Source organism: Vombatus ursinus, unplaced genomic scaffold (assembly GCF_900497805.2).
Source record: "Vombatus ursinus unplaced genomic scaffold, bare-nosed wombat genome assembly UNPS02006078.1, whole genome shotgun sequence".
Classification (NCBI taxonomy): Eukaryota; Metazoa; Chordata; class Mammalia; order Diprotodontia; family Vombatidae; genus Vombatus; species Vombatus ursinus.
In genome coordinates, this window is record NW_020945856.1 from 13,113 (window position 1) to 30,125 (window position 17,013).

Genomic DNA, 17,013 nt, shown 5'->3' on the forward strand with positions numbered 1-17,013 from the left:
ACAGGCACAGGTGCCTGCCCCGACTGGACCCGCCCTGCAGGCCCTGCTGGGGTGAGGGTGGCCTCTCCAGGGAGCAGCGCACAAACCCTGCCCCGAGCCAGAAAGGGCCCCTGAGGCCGAGGCCTGGCAGGGTGACCGTGGCGGCCAAACCTGAGTGGTCGGCAGAGGCTGGGGCACTGGGCCCCTTCAACGGGCTGGAATGGCAGGGATGGGGGTCATGTCGACACAGGAAGAAACGAACCCGAGGATTCGAGGAGGATTCGCGGTGGAGCCAGCCATGTGAACGATCCACCTGCACCGCCGTCTTTATTTCTGTATTCAGTGCCTATTAGAAGGGGGTCACAGGACGATGGGGTGGGAGCACTGAGGCAGACACAGAAGGGCCCTCCCCGGCAGGCCCACGGGCCCCCAAGGGGCAAAGGCCTCCGGGAGCCATCCGGGGGCCTCGGGCCATGACACAGGAGACACAGGAACTCACACCAGGCCTGGAGGGTCACCTTAATTATAGCCAGGGAGGATGGGTGAAGGACGGGCCACACGCGGAGCCCTCCTGCGCCTGGGCTTCTGGGGGCCGAGGCCCCAGCTCTAAGGGCGCACACACAGCTACCTAGCTACAAGACGGGTTATCGCGGCAATGACAAAGCCTGTGAGGAAACGCCGAGGAGGGACCGTGTAAACACGAAGAACGGCCAAAGAGGCGGCCTTCCTTCCTCGCGGCCTCCCCAGGGGCCGCATCCCAAGGCTGCCGCTGCCCGCTCAGCTCTTGGTGGGGGCTGTGATCACCTTCGTGGTCTTCTTCAAGTGGTGGTAGTTGGGCAAAATTTTCATCAGGAAATCCAGCTGGAGGGTTTGGGGCTGGGGACAAAAGACACAAGGAGCCGCCCATTAGCAACATAACATCCGGGTGCAGGCCTGAGCCTGAGCACCAGCTGCCTCCACGCCCACCTGGGGAAAGGAGCCCTCTTGGCAGAGTGACCCTGAGCACCTCATATGGGGGCACCAGGGCCAAGCACCAACACGCCCCCTCATCGATGCCAGGGGCAGAAACGATCCTGGGGCCCTGGGGTCCCAAGCGCAACCCGTGACGGGCCCTCGGGTGGCAGGAAGTCTCAGAGCGAGCAAAGCCCACCCGGCTATCTATAAATTCCAGCGCATCTGCTTCAGAAGTAAAGCAGGACCCCAGGAGGGAGCGGGAGGCCAGGATGCGCCCTGAGGGATCGGGGGGCAGAGAGGGCCCTCCCCACTGGACGCACCTGAGGTCTCTCCGTCTGAACCCGGCGCAGGCAATCGGCCCCGTAGATGACGGTGTTCTCGGGGATCACCTCAAAGGTGTTCAGGTTGCAGCAGGCCCCGATGATGCAGCCGCTGGTCAAGATCACGTTCCTCCCAACGTGGGCTGTGGGCAAGGGCATGGCTGTCAGCAGGGAGGGCCACGGGACAGGCAGGGGCAGCAGAGCTCTGAGGGGGCTGGGGGAGACTTCTCTGAGGGAGACAGGTAAGAGCCAGGGGACCCCTGGAGGTGGCATCCGCCCCACGAGGAAGGAGACGGGGTCAAGCTGCAGACTTGCACACCCAGAAGTGTGAGGCCCATGCTGAGCTCAGGGGAAAACGAGGCAGGGCCCCTGAGGCGGTCTGCTGCACCCCTGGGCCCTCAGCCTCGCTGGGCTGCTTGGGCAAGCGCACCGGCCAGAGCCCTCACCTCAGCCTAGAAGGACCAGAGGCTACGTCCCAGCTCAGCTACTTGGCTGGCCTGGCGCAAATTCCTTCCCTTTGCTGGACTTCAGTTTTCTCATGTATAAAATGAGGAGGGGTACACTAGATAACCCCCAGGACCCTCCCACCCCCTGACCTCTGATACCACCTGGGCTGAATCAGAGGTAAAGGGTGAGGCTGCTGAAGGCAGGGGTCACAGGGTGGGCACTGGCGGCCATGAAGGGCAGGGGTGGGGACCACAGGCTGAAGGAAGCAAAGACCGGGGTCCAGGGGAAGGGATCGGATGTAAAATAGAAGAATTCTATGAATAAGAATGGCGCTGGACTAAGCGTGTGCTGTCCGCCACTGCCTTGAGCTCCTGTCCACCGAAGGATGCCCTCGGGCCACTTGCACCAGCCCTAGCCGGGAGGCTGCCCTGGCCTGCAGCACCTGCTGTCCTCCCTTCCTCCCCGGGCTGCTCAGCTGTGACCAGAGCGCCAGGACAAAGAGCTCTTGGTGGTCCGATCAAGCGGCCTCTTCTCAGTCCTTCTCCCCAGCCTCTGCCGATCCCCCTCTCCTCTCTAGGTGTGGAGGACACCCCTGTCTCTCGACTCCCCTCCCACCTCTCTGAGCATTCCTTCTGTCTCTCTTTCTGGTCATGCCTCCAACCAGAGCTGTCCCTCGGGTTCTGTCCTGGGCCCTCCTCCTGGGGATCTCATCAGCACCGGTGGATTTAATGACCATCTCTATGCTAAAGACTGTCACTGCCCCAGACTCTGTCGGCCTCCAATATCACATCTCCAAATGCCTTTCAGACATCTGAACTCAATGTCCAGCAGACACCGTAAACTCAGAACTCGCCAACTTTTCCCCGACCCTTTCCGTATCACTGTGGAGGGCACCCCCTCCTCCCAGTCTCTAGGAGTCATCCTGGACTCCTCACTCTCCCTCACCCCCATATCCAGCTCTGGCCAAGCCTGATGACTTCCCCTCTGCAGCATCTCTCGAATCTGCCCCCTTCTCTCCTCTGATGCCGCCCCGACCCTGGACAGACCTTCATCACCTCGCACCTGGACTGCTGCAAGAGCTGCGGGTGGTCTGCCTGCCTCTCCCCACTCCAGTCCATCCTCCACTCAGCCCCCAAAGGGATTTTCCTAAAGCGCAGGTTTGACCGTGTCACTCAGTAACCTCCAGGGGCTCCAACATAACCCCCACCACGTCCTCTTCATCCAGTGACCCCGGCCTCCTGGCTGTTCCACCAACAGGACCCTCTGCCTCTCAGCTCCAGGCATTCTCTCGGGCCGCTCCCAGGCCTGGAACGCTCTGCCTCCTGACCTTCCCGGCTTCCTTTGGGCCCCAAGTAAAGTCCCACCTTCTCCAGGAAGGCCTCCCAGCCCTCGTTGTTCCAGCGCCATCCCTCTGGTCAGTACTCCCTAGTTATCCTGTCTACAGCTTGTTTGTATGTGGTTAGATTGGAAGCTTCTTGAGGGCAGGAACTGTCTTTTGCCCCTCTGTGTATCCCCCGTGCTTAGCCCAGTGCCCAGCACATCGTGGCACTTAATGTTTACTGACTGACTGGTTAGTACATCACATTACTTCAGCAATCCACCCCCTGCACAGTCAGCACACCCAGTCAATGCCAGGCCTAGGGGCAGTCGAGCTTGGCTCGGCTCAGGTGGGCAGCAAAGAGAGCACCCATCACTTCCATGGCCGTGAAGCCTCAGCACCAGGGCTGCCGGCTACACAAGGCTAATCTGACCAGACTGCAGCCCCAGGGCTCTGGCACACAAGGTTGCTGGCTGGCGTCGGCGGAGCACGTGAGGGCAGGCGCGTCAAGGCCGTCCCTGGCTCGGCCTCAAAGCTTCCAAATGTCTGGAACGCCTGCTTCTAGCAATCCCCTCCCCCAGCCCCGACCTTCTGGATTCCCCTTAGGAAGAAAGAGGGTGAGGGGCTGGGCCTGTCAGCACGTGGCACTCCCAGGGGAGGAAAGCCCTCCACCAAGGCCCCTGATGCTGGTACAGAGCTGCCGGGGCACCGCGTGGAGGCAGGGCTTGACCTCGGGTCTCCCTGACTGTGGTTAAGCCACCCTCCCTCAGGACAGGAACCCTCCCTCAGGACAGGAACCCTGCCTAGAAGGCCAGCTGGCACTCGGTGCCATGGAGAAGGCCGGGAGGCGCTTCCCTGAGGAGCGGGGTAAGGCCGGTCAACGCCAGGCCCACAACACGGCAGCGATGCGGCCCGGGTCTCTGTGGGCAGATGACGGCCAGGCCTAATGTAGATGAGCCAGAGGTTCAATGCAGAGACGTGACTGAAGCCTGAGGTGTGAACCGTTAAGAAGGCTGGTCTCAGGATACTGGAGAAGGCCGTAAGAGTTGCGCGGATTTCTACAGACCTTGAAAAAACAAGGAAAAACACCAGCAGGCTTTTGACCCGCCGCATGAGCTCTGTGTCAGCTGGCAGTCTGCTAATGGCGCCACGAAGGGACAGCGTGTGACAAAGGACTTGCAAGGGCTCTTGGGAGGACAGGCACACGGGTGCATGGGAGCCACGCTGGGCCCTGGGGCAGACATTCTGGAAAGGAGCTGCACCCGCACCGCCAAGGTCCCCCAGCGTACGCCGTCACCGCGAGGCCTGTGCTCCCAACGCAGCCAACACAGAGGGCACGCCAACCTTGAGGACAGCACTTTCTGAGGGGCGTCCATCAGCTGGGGCACGGCGGAGCAGAAGATGATCTAGGGATGGGACGGATGGAAATGAAGAAAGGGACAAAAGCAGAGAAACCTGGAAGACTTGGGTGAACGGATGCAGAGCCACGTGAGCAGGACCAGGACACCACTAATAGAACGCCTACAATCCGGTACAGGAGAATAACCAACCGACTCGAGGCACCATCACAACAAAGCCTGACAGTGACACACAGAGCCTCGGGGCCAGCTGGGCTGGACCGAGGAAGGCGCGAAGAAGCCTGGAAAGGCGGCCGGGGCAGGTAGAGAAAGGCTCTCGAGGCCAGAGGAAGGCGCGTGCGTTTAACCCCCAAGCTGAAGGGGAGCCGCTGGAGATGACCCAGCAGGCAGTGGCCTGCTCAGAGCGGGCCATGGCAGCTGTACCAAGTACGGAAGGCAGAGGGGAGAGCCTGCAGGGAAGAAGGGACGCCGCTCAGGACGCCCAGGAGAGAGGCGATGAAGGCTGACCTGGGGCAGTGGCCACAGGAGCGCGAGAAGGGGACGGACCCGAGAGATGCTGAGGAGGAGGACGGCCAGTGGCCAGAGATGGGGGCTGAGGGAGACACGAGGTGCCGACGATGGCAGTGAGGCATGAACCCAGGAGCCTGGAGGGATGGGGGTGCCTTTGGCAGAAACGCACAAGTGTGGGCAAGGAGGATGAGATCCGTTTGGACGTGCTGACTTTGAGATGTCTACAAGACGTCCAACAGACGGGTGGTGACACAGGCCTGGAGCACAGGAGGGACGCTAGGGCTGGGCGTGTGTCACCAATGACAGCTGAAGCTTGGGAGCTGATGAGATTACTGAGTACAGAGAGAAAAGGGAAGGGAGGTTGGTGGAGTTGTGAACTGATCCAACCATTATGGAAGGCAAGTTGGAACTAGGCCCAAAGGGCTATAAAAATGTGCATACCCTTTGACCCAGCAATACCACAGGGTTATATCCCAAAGAGATCATAACAACAGTCCCACTTGTACAAAAATATTTATAGTAGTTCTCACTGTGGTGGCAAAGAATTGGAAATTGAGGGGATGCCTTTCCATTTGGGAAATGGCTGAACAAGTTGTGGTATATGAATGTGATGGAATACTATTGTGCTATAAGAAACGATGAGCACACAGACTTCAGAAAAACCTGGAGAGACTTGTATGGACTGATGCTGAGTGAAGTGAGCAGAACCAGGAGAATGTTGTACACAACAACAGCCACGTTGTGAGATGACTAACATTGATTGACTGAGCCCTTCTCAGCAATACAAAGGTCTAAGACGAGATATCTCCAAAGGCCTCGTGATGGAAAATGCCGTCCACAAAGAAGAAAGAACTATGGAGTCTGAATGCTGATCGAAGCAGACTGTTTGCTATTTTTTCTTCTGTTGTGTTTTGTTTCCTCTTTCTGGTGGTTCCTCCTATTGGTTCTGATTCTTACTTACAACATGACTAATGCGAAGATATGTTTCACAGGAATGTATATGTAGAGCCTATATCAGATTGTGCGCTGTCTTGGGGAGGGAGACAGGGAGGGAGGAGGAGAAAAATGTAAAACTCAAAAGCTTATGGAAGTGAATGCTGAAATCTAAAAATAAATTAATTAATTAAAAAAGAAAAGGGAAGGGGGTCAGGGACGGAGCCCTGAGGAACATCCTGGGCGAAGGGGCAAGAACACGGTCCCTGGAAACCACACAGAGTTGGGCAGAGATGGACACACACAGCCAGAACAGCCAGCTCCGGAGAAACGGCTCACCAGAGGCCTCAACACACCCTTATCAAGGGCCTAGCTGCCTGTTCAAATCCAGCCTCAGACACTAGCTGGGTGACACTGGGCAAGTCACTTCATCCTCCTGGCCTCAGTTTCCTCATCTGTCAAACGAGCTGGAGGACATGGCAAACCGCTCCAGTATCTCTGCTGAGAAAACCCCAAACGGGGCCACAAACAGTTGGACATGACTGGAAAGAAAGGCCTGGCCCTTTTACAGACAAAAATGAAATGCTCCCTGCCCTCATGGCGCTTATCTCCCAGGGAAGTAAAGAAGAGGTGATCAGAAGGGGTTCCACGAGCTTCTGCTGACCGCCCCCTCCGCGAGGGGCCCTCGCCCTCGCCCTCACCGCCTCTCCCCAGAGGCCCTCTGCGCAAGCTCAGATCTGACAATGGGCCTCCCCTCCTCGACCACCTCCAGGCCTTCCTGTTGTCTCCAGGATGGAGCAGAAACTCCTCTGGAGAGCCGGGAAGGCCCTTCACAACTTGTCCCCGTGACAGGCCGTCTCTCATCTCTGAGCCTTTATCCCAGACCTCTCCCATGCCTGGCGTGCCCTCCCCATTTGCATTTGCATTTGGCTCCACCCTCGTCTCCCCACTGGAAAGGGAGCTCCCTGGAAGTAGGGGTGGCTCCCTTCTTTGTCCTTGCGCCCTCAGCACTCGGCACACAGTAGGGGCTTAATGAATGCTGGGTAACTGACGTTCACCTTTGGATTCGATGACATTGTTGTCTCCCATCTTCATGGCTTCAGAGTCTGGAAATGAGGGTTAAGTAAAAGATGAGGTCAAAAAGCGGAAAGAACTGCAAACAATACAGAGAGCGGGCTTTGAGGGGAAAGCAGGATGTGTGCCCGGGGCATTTACACGTGCTGAGAGTGAGCCTCTCATCTGAACAGGAGCACGACGCAGGCCTCAACGAGGGACAGGGACGTGAGCTCACCCAACAGCGCTTTGCCTTCCCCCTGACCTCAGGGCCTTCCCCAGGCCTGGAGAGACGCCTCCGGGGGGAGGAGCCCAGAGGGGGCACAATGACCCGCAGCTAGAGCTCCCACGCCTCCTCCATCAGGACAATCCTTCAAGGTCAGCCAAGTACCTGGCATCGGAGCCTCACAACCACCCTGGGAGGCAGGTGCTGTTATTATCCCCATTTCACAGATGGGGAAACAGAGGCAGGATAACCCAGCTGGGAGGTGGCTGCAGCCAGACTTGAACTCAGGTCTTCTTGACCCCCAGGGCATCAGTGCTCTGTCCACTGGACACAAGCTGTAAACTTGAGCTGGGAAACTGAGAGGAGAAGGGGCAAGGATGGATGCGCGCTGAGCGCCTGGACCCTGACGCTGCCCCCCCGCCCCGGCCACAGCTGCGGCTCTGCCTGCAGCTCCAGCCCGGCCAGATTTCCCACCAAATCGCTGAGCTGGTGACGGTGCTGCAGGAGTGCGAGGGTGGCGCTGGCGGGGTCTGCACTGCAGCCAGGCCCCGGGGCTCGGAGCTCGGAGCTGGAGCCGAGGCCCGGCCCAGGCACCCACAGGGGCACACCCCGAGCCCGCCGAGAGCCCAGGACCCCCTCCCGAGGAGAGCAGGAACCCCAGATCCACCGCCTGTGTCCCCGTTATCACGGCAGGAGCAGGGCGGCCACCCTCGGGGCGGTGTCCTCACTGCAAAGGATACAACAGCCAACTTCAAACACGTTGTTGGTGCCGATGACCATGGGCTTGGGCTCCACGTCCTCTGTGTCAGGGAGGATGTTTTCAGGATACCTGTGGAAAGGACAAGCACGTTTTCAGAAAGCTTTCTGAACACATTCCCCTCAATTTACGAATCCCAAACGTCGGCCCACAGTAAACCTCAATCACGCCAGCATTTGTTTCTGGATCCAACTGCTTCCAATTTAGCTGCTGGTAAAAGTCCAGGTAAGTGAGCATGAAACAAGTCCTCAGGAAACAGCCCAGGAGGACCCAGGGGCCAAAGTCATCTTCCTAAACCCATCCCATCCCCAAGGCTCCCCTTTTCCCCGGGCAAAGGCCCTCCGTCTGATTCCCAAGGCCCGTCGTGGTCCCCGGGAGCGGAGCTGGGCTGAGCATGTCTCTCCTCAGGCCTCTCGTCAGTCCCTCGGGGCGGGGGGGTGGAGGGGGCCCCCAACGCAGAAGCCTCCAGGGGCTTGGTTCCCAGGCTGACCATCGCGGATGCTGGTACTCACCCATTGAGGATCAGGGCCTGCTCCTCGATGAGGTTACCCTCCCCAATCACGATTGGCCCAGCTTCCGCAATGATCCGGGCCTTTGGGTGAATCACCGTCCGGGGGCCTGTGGAGGAAGCAGGACAGGATGTTCTCATTGGCCTCGCTGTGAAGTGGGCAAAGCTGGCCAGCCTCACGTTTACCAACAACAAACCTTTGTCAATGAGCAGCGCTGGGGACTGATACAAAAGAGAAATTCGAGGCTATTGTCAGTGGAAAGAGACAGGGGACCTGGGTTCAAATCCCTACTCCCAGATCTCTCCTACTTCCTCTCAGTGTGACCTTGGATGAGTCCCTTCCCCTCCTGGGCCTCAGTTTCCTCTTCTATAAAATGAGGGGCTCTGAGGTCCCTGCCGGCCCTGTGGCTTACCCAAACAGCCTGAACCTGAAGGGCAGGATATGGGGCAGGGGGAGGCACTCCCTGAGCCGGCACAGACTGGGGGTCCAGGCACAGGGAATTAGGGCGTGAGGGGTAATTAGGCCCGTGGGGGCAGGAGAACATGGACCAGCCATCAGGGTTCAGTTCGTTGGGAGAAAGCAGCAGGAGGTGAGACTGCCTGGTGAGCGGGCCAGGGCCGGGTCTCGGGGGCCCTGAATGTCACGTCACACTGTGGGGTTTGGGCTTAGTTCAGCAGGAGACCTGAGGGACTTGAGCAGAGAAATCACAGGATCTGATCGATTTTTACAAAAGGAAGATTGGTCTGGGTTGAAGGGCAGGCACTCCTGTCCCCTCCCAAGTGACATGGTTGCATCTCACGAGGAATGATGCCCTAACCCGGCCACATCCTACCTCATTTTACAAGTGAGGAAACTAAGGCACCGAGGGATGGGTTCTGGATGGAGTGAGTAGGGGATCTCAGGTTTAGAGCTACAAAGTACCTACTGATCATCTAATCCAACCCCTTTTTCTACAACGAGGAAATAGGCCCAAGGGAAGTAAACTGACCTCCCCAAGGGTACACAGGCAAAGCCAGGATTTGAACCCAGATCCTGTGACTCCAGATTCTGGATAATCCTTTCTGCAGCACTGATAATGAACTGGCATTTTTCTGGAGCCCTTTTTGTTTACAAAGCACTTTACAAACACGGCCCGGGAGGGGGGTATGAGTCTGATCCCCATTGTACGGAGGTTCAGGGACTGAGGCAGGGGGCCCACAGCTGGGAAGAGGCTGAGGCTGGATTTGAACTCAGGTCTTCCTGACTCCAGGCCCGACACTCTCACCACTGCGGCCCCGCCAGCTGCCTTGGATCGGCCAAGAACTGCCCTTCCTCCCGGGGCAGGGGCGTCTCTGGGGAGCCCCACTGGAGCTGAAAGAGGGGATGCTCCAGGGAAGAAAGCAGACACGCTCAGACCAATGAGAGGCTGGCAAGGTAAGTTCAGGGAGTACCCATCTGCAGCTCAAAGAGCCCTGCTGGGATGGGAAAGGGAGCCCCTGTCATGGGGCAGAGAAAAGAGAGAGGCGCCCCGGATACAGGAGCCGCTGCGGCACTCCGGCTAATTCTGTCTGGAAGGAGACCCAAACGCACTCTTTCTTACATCCACGCACACAAGACTCTAAGAAGGCCTGAGGGCTTCTGGCCCCAACCAAGGTAAGATTCCAAAAGAACTGAAGGAAAAGCTTGAATGAGGAGGAAGGCTGGATCCTGCCCCCCCCGCCCCACGCCTCGAAGACCCCGCTCTGAACGCAGCCAGCAGGACTTTGCCATCGTCATCAGCTGATGATCTGACCACCTCCACTCATTTCCCATGGGTTACGACATAGTCTGTTTCAGACCCACGTCGGCGGTCCGCCGTGAGGAAGAGATGCGCCCATCCATGTCTGGCCTCTGCAGCGGCTCTGGCCCAGGCTCCCCCGGCCCAACTGCCGCCGATCCGCCACGAGCACCAAAGACGGGGAGCAGGGCCAGCTCTTTAAAGTTGTCCTTACTAGGCCTCTGGGGTAGCAAAGCGTGATGGTCTGTGAGCTTGGCTACACAGGCAGAAAACTATTGGTGCGGAGTTTGCAACGAGAAGCATCCCACTGGTGAGAAGCCTAGCGCTGAAATCATAAAGGATGGCTGACCGCAGTGATTTCCATCATCTCTGAGCTGCCTTGCAGGGGGCTGAAGACAGGGCGGGGGGCATGGTGGAGAGCCTGGGCAGCTTTTGAGCACCTGTATTTGCCTGTTGGCTGGGTCTGTCTTCTGATGCATGCCCCCCGAAGCCATCCCCCTCTCCCTACAATGCCAGCAGCCCGTTGTCTTACAGTGAAATTGGTCCCAATCCTGTGTGTCTGCATCTCGCGTTTGGCCCTCTGCTGTCTCCTCTGAGAGCCATGCCTTAGAGAAAAGGCCATTCTGCAGACCTGTCGCCATGGCGACCAGCCCTGCCATCCCTCCGGGGCTGCTCCTTCGTGCAGGTGAGGCAGGAACGTTTGCAGAACAGAAAGATTTGTCATTTATTTATTTACTTTTTCTGTTTTTTGGCTAGACAATGGGGTTAAGTGACTTGCCCAGGGTCACACAGCTAGTGCATGTTATGTGTCTGAGGCTGGATTTGAACTCAGGTCCTCCTGACTTCAGGACCAGCGCTCTATCCACTGCGCCACCTAGCTGCCCCTAGATTTGTCATTTATTGAGGCCTGACCGACAGAGACCGCCACATCCCCCAGCTCCAGGTGGCCCCTCTGTGTCCCCCAGCTCCGAAGCGGAGTCAGGATAAAGGCGGAGGGAAGGCCGGCAGGCTCCCTTCACCACCCCAGAAGGCAGTGGCTTTTCCATCCCCAGGTGCGAGATCTAAGTATGCTCGTCACTCTTGCAGTCAGATTTTTTTGGATTCCTTCACGTCTTAAGCCTTCTTAATTCAGCTTTATAAGATCCCGTTTGTCCCAGACACCCGTGGCTTCTCTTCCTGCGAAGCCCTGGCTGGCCTCAGGCTGATCCCGCAGGGCGTGAATTGCTCACTCACTGCCCACTTTCCATCAGGGTGGCCTGATGCAGCAGGAGATACTGGACCTCATGCCTTTGGTCCCAACCAAATCAAACAAAGAACACTTTAGTAAGCCAGTAAAAGATTTTGCCCCAGAGCAGCTGATAAACAATTTATCCTTCTGCCTGCGGGCAGCAGCTCTGCAGATGTAGACACCGGCCCACAGCAAAGATAGCAGAATGTTAAGAGCTTCAGAAATAGCCAGCCTTTAGAAGACAGTTTCCAGAATAGGTCTGTCTAATGGAACAGTTTTGGGTTATGGGGCAGAGGGGAGAAAATGCCCCCCAAGGGTTCATGTTGTTTTTGTGGCTGTGTGCCTGGGTGGGTCGCCACCTAAGGGCTGGGCCCCCTTTGAGGCGCCTCCAGCAGCAGGCCTGGGCGGCCGGAGCTGTGACGGAGAGGCCGCGGCACATAGCGGGGCACATAGCACTTAGCGCGCAGGCAGTAAGTACCCCGTACAGGCTAGGAGGCGTGGACAGTCCTGCCCGGATCGCCCTGGGCAAGGCGCTTTGCCATCCTTGGCCTCAGTCTCCTCATCCCTACCTGAGGATGGTGACGGCACCAACCTCCCAGGGTTATTGTGAGGATCACAAGAGATGTTTGGAAAGCGTCTGGCACGTAGCAGGTGCTTAATAAATACTTCTTCCCCTCCAATCTTTTGGCATGGGGTGTACTTGTTTCTGACCTATTGCTAGAAAAATGGCATTCTTCGGTGAGAAGCCAACGAGAACGCTTTGCCTTGCCCTTGGCTGGGGAAAACGGATTTAAGAGGCGGCAGAGGGCAGAGGGGCCTGGCCTGGGGCTGCCTGGCCAGAGGCGGTGCCTCAGAAGCTCTGCTTGTGCTCTGTGACTTGGGCACAGAGGCCTCGGGATGCGTCATCCCCACTACTCCAAGCACGGCACTGGTATCTGGACAACGCGGGGATCTTTCCATTGCATGTGATTCTTTTGTTTGAGAAAAAGAAAGATCTGTTTGTAATGTTCCTTAGCAACATAGCAGCCGGCATGGTCTGGCCAGATGTTTGCAGCAGAAGGCCGGGAAGGGCCCAGCTGGGTCAATTACAGCCCTTCCCTGGGGGTGGGCATGGGGGGGGTTGGGTTTGTACTTTTTCATGAGGGTGGTGGAGCTTCTGGGGATGTGGAGGGTCTTCTGGCCCTGAGTATTTGCTCAGTGAAGAAATGAAGGCCCAGAGTGGACTTGTCCAGGGTCAAACAGCTAGTGAATGGCACCACTAGAACCCAAGTGGCCAGAGATTCCCCCATGCCACCCTGTGAAATGGCCTTTGTTACCTTTTTTTTAAGTATTTTTTCCCCCAATTACATGTAAAGGCAATTTTCAACACTTTTTTTTTTTTAAAGATTTTGAGTTCCAAATTTTTCTCCATCTCTCCTTCCCCTCCCCACTTTCTAAAATGGTAAGCAATTTGACATAGATTACATATGTACAATAATGTTAAACCTATTTCCATATTAGTCGTGTGAAAGAAGAAACGGAACAAAAGGAAAAAAAAAACCATGAAAAAAAGCCCAACAAAATACAGAGCAAACAGTCTGCTTCGATCTGCATTCAGGCTCCATAGTTCTTTCTTTGGATGTGGATAGCATTTTTCATCATGAGGCCTTTGGAGATGTCCTAGATCCTGGCATTGCCAAGAAGGGTTAAGTCTATCAATCAAAATGAGTCATCGCACAACGTGGCTGTTACTGTGTACAATGTTCTCCTGGTTCTGCTCACTTCACTCAGTATCAGTCCATGAAAGTCTTTCCAGGTTTTTCTGAAGTCTGCCTGCTCATCATTTCTTATGGAACAGTAGTATTCCATAACATTCATATACCACAACTCGTTCAGTCATTCCCCAATTGATGGGCATCCTCTCAATTTCCAGTTCTTTGTCAAAAACGATCTTTGTTAAATGACCATTTTATTCCCCTTTGTTTATGAATTGTACCGCATGAAATTCCCGTGAACAAAAGAGAGAAGAGGGCTGTCTGGGAGCTGGGCCTTGTTGCACCCAGCGCGGTGGATGTCCTTGGCCGTGGCCACTGTGTGGGAGTCCCTGCTTTCCGTTTGGCCTCCTCTGGCAGGCAGGCATCCAGCCCTCGCGCCCAGTTTATCCCTGTCTGCCTTTGGCTCCCAGGAGTCCTTCCTTCAGGCACAGCTCTGTATCTCTGGCTCTGTCTCCCTCGAATTCTCTCCCATCGGTGTGGCCAGGACGTTGCATTGGCTGAGGCTCTCCTTGCACTTGAAGGGGGTTCCCCTCTCCTCCTGGGCCCCTCCCAGGCCACGGGATTTCTTCATTGTGTTTGTCTGTTTCTTCCCTTTACTCCTGTCTCCAGGCTGCTCCCTTCTGTGCTCTTGGATGGTGGGCTGGACCAGCCCTGCTTGGTCCTTGACAGAACAGCTAAGACAGGTTCTGCAGGAATTCCCGGGTTTGGCCTCAACCTTGCTTTTGCCCACCCTGGCCCAGACATGGAGTTGGCTTTTTCCCTTATTGCCTTGAGTTAACAGGCCCCACCCAGATGTTGCTGACTGGCTGGTAGCGGGTGCTGCCCACACCCTTTCTCCTTCTGTGGCTTGGAAGGGCTGCCTGGGGGCTGGGCTTTCCGGGCTCTGGGCCGGTCCATCTCCCGCCATGGCTCTAGCGTGAACTGCTGGTTTCTGGGCCGGTCCCGTCTCCCACTCTCACTCCCGCTGTGGGTATGGGCGGCCTGATTTTGAGCCAGGTGCAGGCTGCCTGGGTGCTGGACAGGGCCATCCCCCCTGCCCCCCGACTCCTCACCTGCCATGCTGGCCTCTTACCTATGGTCACATCTCCCCTGATCTCACTCTCCACACACACCACTGCTCCCGGAGCAATCTTCACACTGTGGACAAAAGTACAAGGCAATCGTGGTGTGAATGGGAGTGCTTCCAGGGTCTGGGGTTTCCACGGTAGGTTCCTGCGCCCCTGCACCAGCCCAGGGGGATCACAGATCACTCCACATGGCCTCAGGTGTCAGGCCCACGGTGAGCACCTCCCTGTAGGCTGGGGGTGCTCACCTACTGTGTGCCTGGCACGTGTGATACAATGAAAGGAGCAGGAACACCTGAGTTCAAATCCAGCCTTAGACACGTCCTAGCTGGGTGATTCTGGACAAGTCACTTCACCCCTGCTCGCCTCAGTTTCTTAATCTCTGGAATGGGGATCACCCTCCCAAGGGTGTGGTGAGGATCCAGCGAGATCCTCTCTGTCTGACCCGCTCACTGCGCCAGATCCCCGGGTTTCATAAGCCCCGGTGAGCCCAGGCGCATGGCCTTGTGCAGACGGCTGTGGGCTCAGCGGGCCCTGGTCATACCTGGGCTCAGGGGGCACAGTCTGGAGGCTGGCGGGGCCCCTCCGGGCCACAGTGACCAGTCTGTTAGCGCTCCAGGAGACGGTACACTTAGAAACACTAGATACCTTTCCAGGCTGTATCCACTTAATCAAGGTTGCAGGCCCAAATCACACCTGAGGTTTTATCTAAAAATGTCCTTCATACTTGAAGAAAAAAGGGCAAGTTTAAATTTCTTATGCTTGCTATTTTTAAGGCAGGGCAGCTTGGTGGCTCAGTTGATAGAGCGCCGGGCCTGGAGTCAGGGAGACTCATCTTCCCGAGTTCAAATCTGGCCTCAGACACTAGCTGTGTGACCCTGGACAAGTCACTTCACCCTGTTTGCCTCAGTTTCTTCATCTGTCAAATGAGCTGGAGAAGGAAATGGCAAACCCCTCCCATATCTCTGCCAAGAAAACCCCAAAGGAAGTCGGGGCAGTCAGACACGACTGAAACGACCGAACAGCAACAGCGATGCACTGTATCAGCCCGCCTGGTACCCGGCAGGCGTGTCCCCCAGGCCCTTTGGGCGGCCTCAACTTCTGATTCACTTTAATGACCTGCTAAGGCGTATCCCTCCCTGATGGCCAGAGAAGGCTGGCAGGAGGAGGTTTAGGCATGCTGTCTCCCCGTGACCATTTCAGCTCCTTGTGTCTCCAGCACCTGACATGGTGGCGGGTGCATAGTAGGTGCTTAACAATGGCTCATGCCTTGACTGGGCACACAGTGGGTGCTTCCACGTGGCTGACCTGACGCCTGGGACCGGGCCCAACGTGGGCACGGGTTGTCCAGCGTGTTGCAGGCCCTTCTCCCTCCTGGTCAGATCCCCAATCAGGGGGGCCTGCCCAGCCCACAGCCGTCTGCACAGGGCCATGCGCCTGGGCTCACCGGGGCTTATGAAACCCGGGGATCTGGCGCAGTCAGCGGGTCAGACAGAGAGGATCTCGCTGGATCCTCACCACACCCTTGGGAGGGTGATCCCCATTCCTGAGTCACCCAGCTTGGACGCGTCTGAGGCTGGATTTGAACTTGGGTCTTCCCCGAGTATCGCACGTGCCCAGCACACAGTAGGTGCTTAATGAGTGTAGGCCCCCACTTGCCCCCTTCAAGCCTCAGCCTTCCCTAGGTACAAACATGGTTATTTTGGGGTTCCCTGTGGTTCCTCCTCTCCCGCGACTCCCTAGCGCCCCCACGACCTGCCAGCCCCCCCTTGCTTCTCCCAGACCTCAGCCCGGGGGGGAGGAGCCACCAGGACCACGTGACACGCCGCTCCCACACAGGCCCCGCCCCCGGGTTCCGCATGCGCGCTCAGACCGGCCTCCCTGGGCCAGCGCATGCGCACTGCCCGGGTCCCGCCCCGCCGGAGCTCCCGGCCTCCCCGGCCCTAGACAGGGGAGGGCTGGCGAGGGTCTCAGTTTCCCTGTCTGTCTGCTTCCGCCACAGCCCATGGGGCACGAGGGGAGGGTGAAGTGGGGGGGGGCGAGCAACGCTAGGCGGACTCACCTCTTGGAGAGTTTCTCCGTCATTTTCCCTCACTCCTGGGGCAGATACCGCCGTCGCATCCAGTGAGGGTGGAGTCAGCTCTGCGCTCGATTAGTCAGCGGCGGGTGGGGAGGAGGGCGCGTGCGCGGTGGATGTGGTGAGCTCCGGGCTCCATTGTTTAGACTGACAGGCGGTGTGAGCAAGGGCGCATGCCCAGCGGGGCGGGGCAAGCCCTGGACACAGCAGGCCAACAGGGGTGGGGGGAGCGAGAGGAATGCGCATGCGCGGGCAGTTCCACCCTCGAGACGCCCAGAGGTTGAGTGGCATCCTCTTCGGTGCCTCAGTTTCCCTCCTGCTCCTGCAGCTTGCGATCCCTCTGGCTCTTCTCCCGAGACCCTGAGGAGTCACCGTCGGCTGGCGTTGCACCTCTTGGTGCCTCAGTTTCCCGTTAGGAGGGATGATCAGTCCAGAGAGCTGAGTGGCCCCCGGCGGCTCTCTCCCTTTCTGTACCTCAGTTTCCTCTTTGCCCCTTGGGGTCTCTCAGGGGCCAAGGTGTCCAGTCCAGAGCGCTGTGGGACCTCAAGCGGGCTGTGCCCCTCTCTGTGCCTCGGGTTCCCCGCCGTCAGTCCTAGGACTGTCCTCTGGGGGCCCTGTAGGATTGAGCTGAGGCTGGGCCTCTCTGTGCCTCAATTTCCCTTCTGGGGGTCAGGGGGCATGGAGCGACTGACCAAGACGCTGGAGGAAGCCCCAGCCCCCCATCACTCCCCAGGAGCCTTGACCCCGGGCAAGCCCCTGCCCCCCATCAC

General features: G+C 57.6%; 1 protein-coding gene across 1 annotated transcript; it reads right to left on the bottom strand.

The window, feature by feature from the left end:
* Positions 1 to 248: 248 nt before the first annotated feature.
* LOC114032945 (dynactin subunit 6) lies at positions 249 to 16,332 on the bottom strand. Its single transcript, XM_027848401.1, has 7 exons — positions 16,229 to 16,332; positions 14,175 to 14,239; positions 8,368 to 8,473; positions 7,839 to 7,927; positions 6,878 to 6,925; positions 1,254 to 1,396; positions 249 to 855 (listed from the first exon to the last, which is right to left on the bottom strand). Exons 1-7 carry the CDS (start codon positions 16,249 to 16,251, stop codon positions 757 to 759), a joined length of 573 nt encoding a protein of 190 aa, XP_027704202.1. The 5' UTR covers positions 16,252 to 16,332; the 3' UTR covers positions 249 to 756.
* Positions 16,333 to 17,013: the final 681 nt, after the last annotated feature.

Excerpts from the sequence above, each read along its gene's own strand:
- LOC114032945 (XM_027848401.1), bottom strand. The coding sequence starts at position 16,251 with ATGACGGAGAAACTCTCCAAGAG. Across the intron at positions 14,240-16,228 it reads ACGGAGAAACTCTCCAAGAG|TGTGAAGATTGCTCCGGGAG; the intron begins GTGAGTCCGCCT and ends TTTTGTCCACAG. Across the intron at positions 7,928-8,367 it reads CAGGCCCTGATCCTCAATGG|GTATCCTGAAAACATCCTCC; the intron begins GTGAGTACCAGC and ends TCCTTTCCACAG.